Genomic DNA, 13,785 nt, shown 5'->3' on the forward strand with positions numbered 1-13,785 from the left:
AAATCAGAAGGAGAAATTAGTTTAATCTTGAATCAATTTATGCTCTCATTCCCAACTCCCCCAGTCTAACTTCACAGGGACTGCCTTTCTTCAGCTACCCTGTCCTCAACCCCTATGTTTTGCCCCTCGGCTGGCCCAAACTTCCCACCCAGCACTGCCTTGCCATTCCGCTGTAACCCCATAGCGTGCCTACCTTGTACAGAGACTTACAAAGCGTCTGCTTTGTAAGCGTCTTCTTCCCACTACTACCTAACCTTCTCTTGAAGGGGTCAGCTCCCTCTATTTCTCAAGTCAGAGTGGAGGTCTGTCCACAACTTGAAGAGTAGGAATGACACATGCCAGCCCTGCCACAGACAATCAACATAGGCAACATTCCCACTAAGGGAAACATATCTTCCTGTTAGTTGGGTACAATTAGAATCTAAAACTAAAATCTACACTGTAGGCCTCAGGTGTCAAGAGTACAAAAATAACTGGGCCCCTAAGTGCTTTTTTTACTGGGCACCTAAGTCTGGAGCATGAAATGTGAACACTTGATCCAAGTGAAAAAGTAGTAGTGGTTCCAGCTTTGTTGTGTTCACTGGTCAGTGGATTCCCACAGCTTACTTGGTCAATGTCAAAACTAAAGATGCACACAACTCACTTCTGTTTAGCCAAGTGTACAAAATACAACCATGTGTGGTTTGGGGTAGTTGTGTGGAGAGACAAATGACCATAAATGGGTTTGTTCCATTGAATGCAAATGTATGTCAGTGTTAGATAATAGGTATGCAAATTATCTGAAATGTACCTGGAAATTGAGTATTTGGAAAGTACAGTATGGATGTAAAATCCCCATCTTGGCACTTTACCAAGTTCCCTTTATGTGTAGTTTGAGACCAGAATACATCATGTAAACTGCATCGTTGTGGTTTTGGACACATGAACAAGTTAATAAAATGGTTCTCCCTTACATTTTATTACTCTTAAGTTTATTTTAAATGGATCTCTATGCATAAAACAAACCAAAAGGCATTTAACAAAAACAAAAGGGGATTTATCCCTTTTGAGGAAGCCATGTATTGTTACAGAAATCATTTAAGCACAATGTGGAAGTGAAAACAGCAGACGATGCATGACACTTCTCCATCCCTTTCAGTATCAGAACTGGTCAAATAAAGCACTGAAGTTTCCAAATCCAGCGGCAAACACTTTCATATCTTTTCACAAAAATGATTGGAAGTTATACATTTACGGAGCAGCTTGTTAAGAAAATGAATGTGCCCCTGAACTAAATGTCCCACTCACTACTGATAATCAAGCATCAGGCTCAGTGTACGTCCTGAGTGGGGAGTCCGTAGAGTTTGGGGTCTGTTTTGAAGTCACCTGGCCACGGTAGGGTTTATGAACTGAACTGCTGTGCTGAACAGATTACGGAGCAGCAGGGGGGCGTGCTCACACACCCCCTTCACCAGGGTCAGAGTGAGGGCCATGATCACCTTCTCCTGTGGTAGATAGTCCAGCACGGGGCCCAGGCCCTGCTTCTTCACCCACTCCACTTCCAGGGCTAGGTGGTGCTTCCACAGCTGAGGAAACACAGACATCAGACTCGTGACATACTTATGGATTAATCTTATACCCGTTACTAGATTATATTTTATAACCCCTGTGGTTTCAATTCACAGCAGCAACACCATGATTTGGACATACATTCCATATCTACACTGAACAAAAATCTAAATGCAACATGCAAAAATTAACAGTTTGAGTTACAGTTCATAAGGAAATCAATCAATTGGATTTCACATGACTGGGCAGGGGAGCAGCCACCCACCAGGGAGCCAGGCCCAGCCTGTAATAAAGGGTTTTATTACTGACAGAAATACTCCTCAGTTTCATCAGGTGGCTGGTCTCAGACGATCCCAAGAAGAAGCCGGATGTTGAGATCCTGGGCTGGCATGGTTACATGTGGTCTGAGATGGTTGGATGTACTGCCAAATTCTCTAAAAATGACATTGGAGGTGGCTTATTGTAGAGAAATTAACATTAAGTTCTCTGGCAACAGCTCTAGTGGACATTCCTGCAGTCAGCATGCCAATTGCACGCTTTCTTACAACATGAGACATCTGTGGCATTGTGTTGTGACAAACTGCACATTTTAGAGGCCTTTTATTGTTCCCAGCAGAAGGTGTACCTGTGTAATGATGCTGTTTACAGTGACTTGCAAAAGTATTCACCCCCTTGGCATTTTTCCTATTTTGTTGCTTTACAACCTGGAATTAAAATGTATTTTTGTGGGGGGTTTGTATCATTTGATTTACACAACATGCCTACCACTTTGAAGATGCAAAATATTTTTTGTGAAAAACAAGAAATAAAGACAAAAAAACAGAACTTGAGCAGGCATAACTATTCACCCCCCCAAGGTCAATACTTTGTAAAGCCACATTTTGCAGCAATTACAGCTGCAAGTCTCTTGGGGTATGTCTCTAGAAGCTTGGCACATCTAGCCACTGAGATTTTTGTCCATTCTTCAAAGCGAAACTGCTCCGGCACATTCAAGTTGGATTGGTTCCGCTGGTGTACAGCAATCTTTAGGTCATACCACAGATTCTCAATTGGATTGAGGTCTGGGCTTTGACTAGGACATTCCAAGACATTTAAATGTTTCCCATTAAACCACTCGAGTGTTGCTATAGCAGTATGCTTAAGGTCATTGTCCTGCTGGAAGGTGAACCTCCGTCCCAGTCTCAAATCTCTGGAAGACTGAAATAGGTTTCCCTCAAGAATTTCCCTGTATTGAGCACCATCCATCATTCCTTCAATTCTGACCAGTTTCCCAGTCCCCGCCGATGAAAAACATCCCCACATCATGATGGTGTTCTCGGGGTGATGAGAGGTGTTGGGTTTGCGCCAGGCATAGCGTTTTCCTTGATGGCCAAAAATATAAATTTTATGCTCATCTAACCAGAGTACCTTCTTCCATATGTTTGGGGAGTCTCCCACATGCCTTTTGGTGAACACCAAACATGTTTGCTTATTTTTTTCTTTAAGCAATGGCTTTTCTGGCCACTCTTCCGTAAAGCCCAGCTCTGTGGAGTGTATGGCTTAAAGTGGTCCTATGTACAGATACTCCAATCTCCGCTGTGGAGCTTTGCAGCTCCTTCAGGGTTATCTTTGGTCTCTTTGTTGCCTCTCTGATTAATGCCCTCTTTGCCTGGTCTGTGAGTTTTGGTGGGCAGCCCTCTCTTGGCAGGTTTGTTGAGGTGCCATATTCTTTAATAATGGATTTAATGGTGCTCCGTGGGATGTTTAAAGTTTCAGATATTTTTTTATAACCCAACCCTGATCTGTACTTCTCCACAACTTTGTCCCTGACCTGTTTGGAGAGCTCCTTGGTCTTCATGGTGCCCCTTGCTTAGTGGTGTTGCAGACTCTGGGGCCTTTCATAACAGGTGTATATATACACTTAGATCATGTGACACTTAAAGTCCACCTCTGTGCAATCGAACTAATTATGTGACTTCTGAAGGTAATTGGTTGCACCAGATCTTATTTAGGGGCTTCTTAGCAAAGGGTTGAATACATATGCATGCACCACTGTTCAGATTTTTTTTAAACAAGTTTTTCCCCCTTTCAATTCACCAATTTGGACTATTTTGTGTATGTCCATTTCATGAAATCCAAATAAAAATCTATTTAAATTACAGGTTGTAATGCAACAAAATAGCATTTTTCCTCAGGAGGATGAATACTTTCGCAAAGCACTGTAGTATTTAATTAGGATCCCAATTAGCCACTGCAAAAGCATCAGCTACTCTTCCTGGGGTCCACATGAAACATGACATACAGAACATTATTAGCCAAGGACTGAAACACATACATTTAAAATGTCACACAGCCTGCACATCAGTACATACTAGACGTCGACCGATTAATCGGAATGGCCGATTTCAAGTTTTCATAACAATTGGAAATCTGTATTTTCGCACACCGACTTTTTTTCTTTTCTTATTTTCCCCCACCTTTATTTAACTAGGCAAGTCAGTTAAAAACACATTCTTATTTTCAATGACGGCCTAGGAACGGTGGGTTAACTGCCTCATTCAGGGGCAGAACGACGGATTTTTACCTTGTCAGCTTGGGGCATTCAATCTTCCAACCTTACAGTTAAATAGTCCAACGCTCTAACCACCTGATTACATTGCACTCCACGAGGAGCCTGCCTGTTACGTGAATGCAGTAAGCCAAGGTAAGTTGCTAGCTAGCATTAAACTTATCTTATAAAAAACAAAAATCAATCAATCATAATCACTAGTTAACTACACATGGTTGATGATATTACTAGTTTATTTAGCGTGTCCTGCGTTGCATATAATCGATGCGGTGCGTATCGTTGCTCCAACGTGTACCTAACCATAAACATCAATGCCTTTCTTAAAATCAATACACAGAAGTATATATTTTTAAACCTGCATATTTAGCTAAAAGAAATCCAGGTTAGCATGCAATATTAACCAGGTGAAATTGTGTCACTTCTCTTGCGTTCATTGCACGCAGAGTCAGGGTATATGCAACAGTTTGGGCCGCCTAATTTGCCAGCATTTTACGTAATTATGACATAACATTGAAGGTTGTGCAATGTAACAGGAATATTTAGACTTATGGATGCCACCCGTTAGATAAAATACGGAACGGTTCCGTATTTCACTGAAAGAATAAACGTCTTGTTTTCGAGATGATAGTTTCCGGATTCGACCATATGAATGACCTAAGGCTCGTATTTCTGTGTGTTATTATGTTATAACTCAGTCTATGATTTGATAGAGCAGTCTGACTGAGCGATGGTAGACAACAGGAGGCTCGTAAGTATTCATTCAAACAGCACTTTCGTGCGTTTTGCCAGCAGCTCGTCGTTGTGCTTCAAGCATTGCGCTGTTTATGACTTCAAGCCTATCAACTCCCGAGATTAGGCTGGTGTAACTGATGTGAAATGGCTAGCTAGTTAGCGGGGTGCACGCTAATAGCGTTTCAAACGTTACTCGCTCTGAGACTTGGAGTAGTTGTTCCCCTTGCTCTGCATGGGTAACGCTGCTTCGAGGGTGGCTTTTGTTGATGTGTTCCTGGTTCGAGCCCAGGTAGGAGCGAGGACAGGGACGGAAGCTATACTGTTACACTGGCAATACTGAAGTGCCTATAAGAACATCCAATAGTCAAAGGTTAATGAAATACAAATGGTATAGAGAGAAATAGTCCTATAATAACTGCAACCTAAAACGTCTTACCTGGGAATATTGAAGACTCATGTTAAAAGGAACCACCAGCTTTCATATGTTCTCATGTTCTGAGCAAGGAACTTAAACGTTAGCTTTCTTACATAGCACATATTGCACTTTTACTTTCTTCTCACACTTTGTTTTTGCATTATTTAAACCAAATTGAACATGTTTCATTTATTTGAGGCTAAATTGATTTTATTGATGTATTATATTAAGTTAAAATAAGTGTTCATTCAGTATTGTTGTAATTGTCATTATTACAAATAAATATAAAAAAATAAAAAAAATCAGCCGATTATTCGGTATCAGCTTTTTTTGGTCCTCCAATAATCGGTATCGGTGTTAAAAAATCATAATCGGTCGACCTCTAGTACATACACACAATATCTAGGTCTAATACATAAATACAGTGCAAATTACAATACATTATGTATAAAATGGCTGTGTCTCTTCACAGCCCCTTTGTGGGGTAAGGTTGTAGCGGTATTTATTAGAGGGGTAAAGATAAAGATTTTGTTCGGGCGGCAGGCAGGTATTAACCATGCCGAAAGGAAAAGAGTAGAATAGAGAGAGTACCACTACCAGACCCACACACATCAGCAGAAGAGACTGCCTAGAGTGTAGCCTGTTTGCCAGAGGAGAGAAAAGAGAAGATGCACCATATAACACCCACGTCACAGCACAGGGGTAACCCCACCAATAATACCTCATATAATAAATGGCAGAGCAATTGAACGGCAACTTCATAAAAACAATTTACAAGAAAGAACCCAGTCATGAACAGAGGATTTGCAATAATCTGTATTACCTTCCAGTGCAGGAGTGTGGAGGCTGTTCAAAGACAAAACAAGGCCTTAAAATGTCCACAATCTTCTCGGCCACATGTCATTAGTACACACCACCTCAATACAGTTCAACTAACAATACACAACTTGCAAGCAACCTCCCTTTTAACTAAAATATCAACCCAAGTACTTCTGGCAGGGCAATAATAGTCCAGCGCTAATGAACATCAACGGGAAGTGCATTTGAAAAATAGAAAGTCTTCTGCAGTGTAAAGCACTGGAACGATAGAGGGAAGATAAAAAGAGAGAGAGCAAGAGAGATCTTAGCTGTTGACTTCAGGCTTGCAGTGGTACTGTCTGATGGTTTGTATGTCAAAGCTTCGCAACAATGTTGCTACTGATCCATGCGATCCATAACCGGTGGAGTCCCAAACGATAACAACCATGACCTAGTGCAGTCACACCGATGATTAGTTTATAAAGTGTTTAACTCAAACACGCTAAAAATAAACAAAGACTTCTGCAGCATAGCACACACAATCAAACTGTCGCGCCAACCAAGAGCGCCTTCCCAGAGAGCTGAAAAAGCCGTCTTTATCTTCTCCTTCCTTACTGCAGATGCGCTCTTAAAGTGGCAGCGCACGGTGAAGGCTCCGTGCAGGATTGCGCCACAGGGTGTTCTTTTAAAAGGTTTTGTTGCTAGCTTGAGTTACCTGGGGTGGCAGAGCGTTCATAGTAGTCATGGCTCTATTTAATACTGTGTGTTTCCCAGCCTCTGTTCTGGACCTGAAGAGACCTCTGGTTGCATGTCTTGTACCAATGAGTGTCTGAACTGTGTGCCAACTGCTTGAACAGACAACTTCAACTCATCAACACCTCACACAAAGACCAATAGTGATGCAGTCAATCTCTCCTCAACTTTGAGCCAGGAGACTTAATTTGTTTGAACATTTTTACCCCTTTTTCTCCACAATTTTGTGATATCTAATTGGTCGTTACAGTCTTGTCCCATCGCTGCAACTCCAGTACGGACTCGGGAGAGGCGAAGGTCGAGAGCCATGCGTCCTCTGAAACATGACCCTGCCAAGCCGCGCTGCTTCTTGACACACTGCTCGCTTACCCTGGAAGCCAGCCGCACCAATGTGTCAGAGGAAACACCGTACAGCTGGCGACCGAAGTCAGCTAGAGTGCGATGGGACAAGGACAACCCAGCCGGCCAAACCCTCCCCTAACCCGGACGATGCTGGGCCAATTGTGCGACGCCTCATGGGTTTCCCAGTTGCGGCCGGCTGCGACAGCCTGGTATCGAACCCGGGTCTTTAGTGACGTCTCTAACACTGCGATGCAGTGCCTTAGACCGCTACGCCACTCAGGAGGCCGAGCAAGGAAAGACTTACATGCATGTTACTGACACTTTCCCTCTGTGTACATCTAAGAGCGATATGTGCGGTTTGTTCTGGACCAACTGCAATTTACGTATGTCGTTCTTTGCCGTGACCACACAGCTGGGCAGTAGTCCAGGTGCAACAGAACTTGACCCAGTTGGACATGTTTGGTCGACTGAGATGTCAAGAAGGCAGAACGCCCTATCACGAACAGACCTCTTCCCATTTTAGCAACCATTAAGTGTATATGTCTTGACCATGACAGCTTGCTATCTAGGGTTACACCCAGCAGTTTAGTCTCCTCAACTTGCTCAATAGCCACATTCAATTATAGAGCTAAAACAAGGTTTAGCATTTAGCGAAAGATTTGTCCCAAAAATTATACTTTTAGTTTTTGAGAAATTTAGCACCAGCCTATTGCTAGTTACCCATTCTAAAACTGACTGGAGCTCTATGTTAAGGGTGTCAGTTGTTTATTTATTTAACTGTTGCAGCTGACATGTATACTGTTGAGTCATCAGCGTACATAGACACACAGGCTTTATTCAAGGTCGGTGGAAGGTCAATGGTAAAAACAGAAAACAATAATGGCCCTAGCTGGCTCGGCTGCCCTGCGGTACACCACACTCAACTGAATTTGCATGAGAGAAGCTTCCATTAACAAACATCCTCTGTTTTCTATTAGATAGGTAACTAAATCCATTATAAGGCAGAGGATGCAAATCCATAACACCTAAGTTTTTTTTTCAGCAATAGGTTAGGATCAATGACATCAAAAGCTGCACTGAAGTATAAAAAAATAGCTTCCACAATCTTCTTACTATCAATTTCTTTCAGCCAATCATCAGTCATTTGTGTCAGTGCTGAACATGTTGAGCCCTTCCCTATAAGCATGCTGAAAGTCTGTTAACTGTTTTCTGTAAAATAACTATTTGATCAAACAATTTTTCCCAAAGGTTTGCTAAGCACTTAACAGGCTGATTGGTCGGCTGTTTGAACCATTGAAGGGTGCTCAGCTATTCTTGGGTAGTGGAATGACCTTTGCCTCCCTCCATGTCTGAGGGCACACACTGTTTTCCAGACTAAAATTGAAGATGTTGCAAACAGGAGTCACAATGTATTCCACAACCAACCTCAGCAATTTACCATCCAGGTTTTCAGTACCGGGTGGTTTGTCCTTATTTATAGATGGCAATAAAAATGTTTTGCTTCTTCCACACCCACAAACTACAGTGCTTGTCTTTCATTATTTGGTCCATTATGCATGAATATGAAGGCACGGCCTTTGTTGTTTGCATGTCATAACTAAATTTGCTGATCTTGTCAACAAAAAAGTTATTAAAGTAGTTGGCAATGGCAAAGGGTTTTGTTATGAACAAGCCATCTGCCTCAATGAAGGATGGAGCCGGACTTTGCTTTCTTGCCTAGGATTTAATTTAAAGTACTCCAGAGTTTTTTACCATCATTCTTTATATAATTTATCTTTGTTACATAGTATAGTTTCTTCTTTTTGTTTAGTGATCTCAATTTACTGTATGTTTGCCAGTCTGCTGTGTTGTCAGACTTATTTGCCTCATCCCTCAACCATACAATTTGTCATCTATCCAGGGGGATTTTCCAGCTTCTTGATATGCCACACCTGTTAGGTGGATGGATTATCTTGGAAAAGGAGAAATGCTCACTAACAAGGATGTAATTAAAATTGTGCACAAAATGTGAGAGAAATAAGCCTTTTGTGCGTATGGGAAAAAAATCGAGGATCTTTTATTTCAGCTCATGAAACATGGGACCAATACTTCACATGTTGCCTTTATATTTTTGTTCAGTATAGTTCTGAGCAATCCAAGTAACAAGGATTCCAGAAACTTACCCCAATGGAATACTTCTGCAGTTTTTTGGTCAGATTCTCAGCAGCCTGGGCCATCACACTACGCTCAAGCTGATCAGCTATTTCAATCAGCCCTGCAGCAACACCTCTGAGGGCTTCTTCATCAGCAGGGTTATCTGGAGGGCAAAGAGCATGTTAGTCAAAATCATATTGAATATGAACAGCTATAAAGTATCCACATTTTGATGTCAACACAGTATCATTTTCAATCACTTACACAACGGTTCAACCCAGATGTGCCAGATCCCTGTCACATAGTACAATAAAGATAAGATGTCCAGCAGTATATATACTGCCCCTTTTCTAATATCCTTTTCATATACAGACAAAAATCCCACTATTTTACCATGCCAGCTTTTTTACATATCTGAAAGGGGTAGGGGGTAAAAACCATGGGGCAATTCCACAGTAACAGAATGCTGGAACTCAGATGTTTCACTTTAAAATGTATGCCAAACAAAAACCAATGATTGCAAAGTTAAACAAACCATACAAGTCATCCTTGTGCATAGAGTTGTATGGTTTGTTGAACTTTGTAATCATTGTTTTTTTTGGCATCGTCTCAGAATCATTATTTTACCATGAAATTGCCCCATGGTAAAATAAAACCCACATAAAGACATAGTCATGATTCCTGCATTTTCACAGACCCTGTAACCAAAACACAGGTATCGGGTCTGTGTGAATGGTTCTCTGCTTTTGTTTGTTTGTGAACTCATTAACATACAATTTTTTTTAAACCCAGTGCAGTGAAAATGAGGTTTTACTGTGTTTTGTATCATATTGCACAACAGCTGATTAAACTAAAGCTCTAAAATTGTGAAAGAAATGTATCAGTGTTGTTTCCTGATAGTTGCTCGTTGAAAATACAATCTACACAGGACCTTCTAATCAGCAGGTTTGCATGGGCGGAAGTTCCGGCTTTCCATGGTGACATCACCATGTGGTAAATTGGTTAATAGACCAATAACAAAAATAGTTCCAAAGCTCTCTGCTAATCTATTATAGTAAGGACCTTAATGGGTTATGAACGAGGAATTCTCAAAACAGTTCTAAGATGTGGGATGTGAAATCTTTGATGCTCAATATCTCAGAACTATGCTATGTGCAGATTAAACCTTGGTCACAAAGTGTCTTTCTTTCTGAATGACAACTGGTGACAGGTTTCAAATGCACCTTGGTAAATTAGTTACCTTAACATGACTCAGGGAATAAGTATGGGCTTGATTGACCAATACAAGTTTGATTCGACATTGTTTTGTGCTTAAATCCAGATTAAACAAGCAGAATATAGGTAACTAGAAGGTCATGAGTTGTTGGTCTGTGTGCTTTGCAAACATGGTAGCAGAATTAATCCCCAGCTGGGTGCCTTACACTAATTTCAGACAGACGATGTAAGACAATGTTTTTAAACAGACCCTTATTGACCACGTATTTTCTGGTATACCCCTTTTATACATTCAGTGAGTAACTGGCAAATTGGGAGGTTTGGGGGGTGTTGTTAAACGATGGGGTCTGTTTGCATTACAAATTAGGGAGGTGTTAAAGGCCCAATGCAGCTGTTTTTATATACATATCAAAACATTTATGGGTAACAATTAGTACCTTACTTTAAAAAGGTACCCAAAGTGCAGAGTATCAAAATCCTGAGACATTTGTAAATCTGTTTTTTGGGGGATGCAATTGTAGATAGAACCTTATGGTTCTGAAATGTCAATCTGGGTTTGAGGTTCTGACACTTATGAATTAGACATGTTGAGTTAAGAAAACTGTAGCTATTTGAATACATAAATGATAGTGTTATTCTATTTTACTAAGATAGAACACTATCAAATACATTAAGAAATGTATTATGATCATCAGCTGAATTACTGTCACTGAACAATGATGTGACAACATCATTTACTTTAAGTTTTCTGACTTGTTTTTTTGCTTGAGTGGCATTATTGCTGGCTTGACTAGCCTGCCTAGACCATACATAGAGAGAGATGGCAAAGACGTGTGTATTTGTTCAGGCTTGTGATTAAAGATAGAACCTTATAGCACCAAGTTCAAATTGGTTTATACATATAGAGCTTTCCAGTTTTTTCACTTTAAGATGTACTATGCAGAAATCACTCTGCCATTTCCTGGTGTAGAGAATCATTGTACCATCTAAACTGCTGTGAGATATTTTCCGTAACCAAAAATAGTATTTTCAGCTGTTTGAAGTTACAAAAGTACAAAAACAAAAGTAAAAGAAGCAAAAACGAAACTTGAGAACGGGAAGCATAGAAATAGCACACCTAAAACAGATTTACCGCTTCTAAGACTTGCTTTCAATGAGAATAACAGATCTATAACAGACTGTTCTATGTGAATTTGGTCTAGTCGCCTGACAGTTACATATCGCAGCTTTAAAATTTACTTCACAGACATATGAAGATCAAATATATGTGACTATTTTTTTACAGAAATGTCAGAACCTTACGGTCTGCAGGTCTTGACTTGTCAAAACTAAGTGAATGTGACTGATGGAATTTCAATCATACTATAAAAGAAAAACGAAAACAAAACCAACTCACCGGGCCATGCCAGCGCAGCCTGAGGCTCAAGCCCCTCCAGTAAGATCCTACTGCTGCTGCAGAAGTGTCCATCTGTCTGAAGCTCGCCCTCCTCGTGGTTGTTAAGACCCAGACCATTGCCGTTTATGTCCTGGGTTAGCTTCAGCTCCCGAGCCAATGAGTCCAGCTCTATCCGGAGCTCCGCACTGCTGCAGCTCTGCTGCTGAAGGAAAGTCAGAAAGACCAGGGGAGTGCACTGAACATCCCCACAGTCCATCGCTGTTCTGCTACAGGGAAAAGCATAACATAATCTATCCATTGCAATTTCATCTGATATAAACTAGCTCTAAAGTTCATAGAGTTTCCTACGAATGCATTTTCCCCAAAGTATTTACTAGCTAGCTGAACGTTACCAAGAGGGCACAGTCAGCAGCTAAGTAGTTAACCTGCAGAAGCGCGCTACATTCGATTCAATGGTGTGCGAACAAAACAAGTCTAGCTAGCTAACGTTAGCTAGCTATTAAACGTAACTTTTGCCAGTGTTGATGCTAGCAAATATCAATACGCTCAATAGTAACATATTTTCTCTGTTCACTCACCGTCTAAAAACAGTAAATATATTGGCTGGTAAAGTTTAGCTTGCTTATTACAGCTTGAAATTGCTAGCAACACACGCTGATTGACACCGCCGAGTCGGAGCTGTTCTCCTTGCTTTCCAGACAACACGCACGCACCCCATCAGTTTGGGCAAATTGGGGGTTTGGGACATTTCCCCCGCCACCGACTGGTTTTACGACATATGTGGCTACATTGGGCTGATTCGATTACGCTGAGTCGTGGTGTACCGCCCATGGCCCGTGACATGAGAGCAAAAGCGGTGAGGGAGGCGCTCTTTCTCAAATATAACACTGATCTGCGCCGCTCGGTCATTTGTCAATAAAGCATGGTGCATTATCCAGAAACATATTTTCCATGAAATATATATATTTTTTTCTTCTATTTTAATTGGGAAGGCAGATAAAGCGTTGTCACTTTTGTTTTGAGCCGACGCCACCGTGGGCTCCAAATCGAATACCCTCAGTTTCGATGCAAAACACGCCTACACCGGCGCCCAGGCAGGATTAACGGAACTCCCTCGTTGTAGCTACTATAGTGTGTTGGTGTACCATTTCTCGGAAGATCTACAACTAATTGCGAAGGAAATTTGAAGACTCTATTGAAATGGGCAAAACGTGATTGTGAACCATTCTAGCCCTGCTGACAACGTTTTCTAAATCCTAAACCAAATTGCATACATACAGGCTATCCTCAGATCAATAATACCAGGCTTCTTTCAACAAGAAAAATACGCGGTTTTGCATGCTGTAATAAGTGACATGCCCTAACCACACGAAATAGCTGGTCCAAAAACAAGGATTTACATTAGCATACAATACTTCTCCCATTTCATGACCTGCGCTGACCAATTAACAAAAACTAGATGGTAATGGGAGGATGATGTAACCCAAATTGTTTTGAATCTTCCATACGCACACGTGATATACTTGTGGGGTTTCCCCTTCAGCCCAGTGCTGTGACTGCAAGATAAGGAAGTAAAGTCCTGCTAGAGTCGGGACCAAACATTTTCCTGAGCAAAACATTGGTCTCAATTGTACAATGACGCAAAAAAAATATAAAAACATGTATGCAATTGCAAATAGTGTGATGAGTGACTGCTTTATCCTTGCATTTAATGTTGAATTACATTTTAGGTAAAATGTAAAATACTGACCCCAAACAAGGGTATTGGTTTAGGTCTAATAACATAAATTGTTAACTCCATGGTGGTTTATGGTCAGAGAAATTAACATGCAAATGAATAATAAACATGCACGTGGCTACCCCTTGAAATAAATCTGTCCTTCCACCAGTTATATTAACACAGTT

At 41.0% G+C, this 13,785-nt stretch overlaps 1 protein-coding gene across 2 annotated transcripts; it reads right to left on the minus strand.

The window, feature by feature from the left end:
- Nucleotides 1-939: 939 nt before the first annotated feature.
- Nucleotides 940-12,653, minus strand: bida (BH3 interacting domain death agonist). 2 transcript variants are annotated; one of them, XM_038986872.1, is made up of 4 exons: nt 12,459-12,653; nt 11,881-12,143; nt 9,299-9,432; nt 940-1,565 (listed from the first exon to the last, which is right to left on the minus strand). In XM_038986872.1, the coding sequence occupies exons 2-4, from the start codon at nt 12,134-12,136 to the stop codon at nt 1,362-1,364; spliced, it is 594 nt and encodes a 197-aa protein (XP_038842800.1). In that variant the 5' UTR covers nt 12,137-12,143; nt 12,459-12,653; the 3' UTR covers nt 940-1,361. The 2 variants fall into 2 exon arrangements, with proteins under 2 accessions (XP_038842800.1, XP_038842799.1); XM_038986871.1 differs by having other exon boundaries at nt 11,881-12,146.
- Nucleotides 12,654-13,785: the final 1,132 nt, after the last annotated feature.

Source organism: Salvelinus namaycush, unplaced genomic scaffold, assembly GCF_016432855.1.
Source record: "Salvelinus namaycush isolate Seneca unplaced genomic scaffold, SaNama_1.0 Scaffold6, whole genome shotgun sequence".
In the NCBI taxonomy this organism is placed as follows: domain Eukaryota; kingdom Metazoa; phylum Chordata; class Actinopteri; order Salmoniformes; family Salmonidae; genus Salvelinus; species Salvelinus namaycush.

Bases quoted from the DNA above. Each gene is read 5' to 3' on its own strand.
- bida (XM_038986872.1), bottom strand. From the start codon at position 12,136: ATGGACTGTGGGGATGTTCAGTGCACTCCCCTGGTCTTTCTGACTTTC. The intron at 9,433-11,880 runs GTGAGTTGGTTT...TTTGCCCTCCAG, and splicing joins GGCTGCGCTGGCATGGCCCG to ATAACCCTGCTGATGAAGAA. The intron at 1,566-9,298 runs GTAAGTTTCTGG...GTGTTTCCTCAG, and splicing joins TGCAGAAGTATTCCATTGGG to CTGTGGAAGCACCACCTAGC.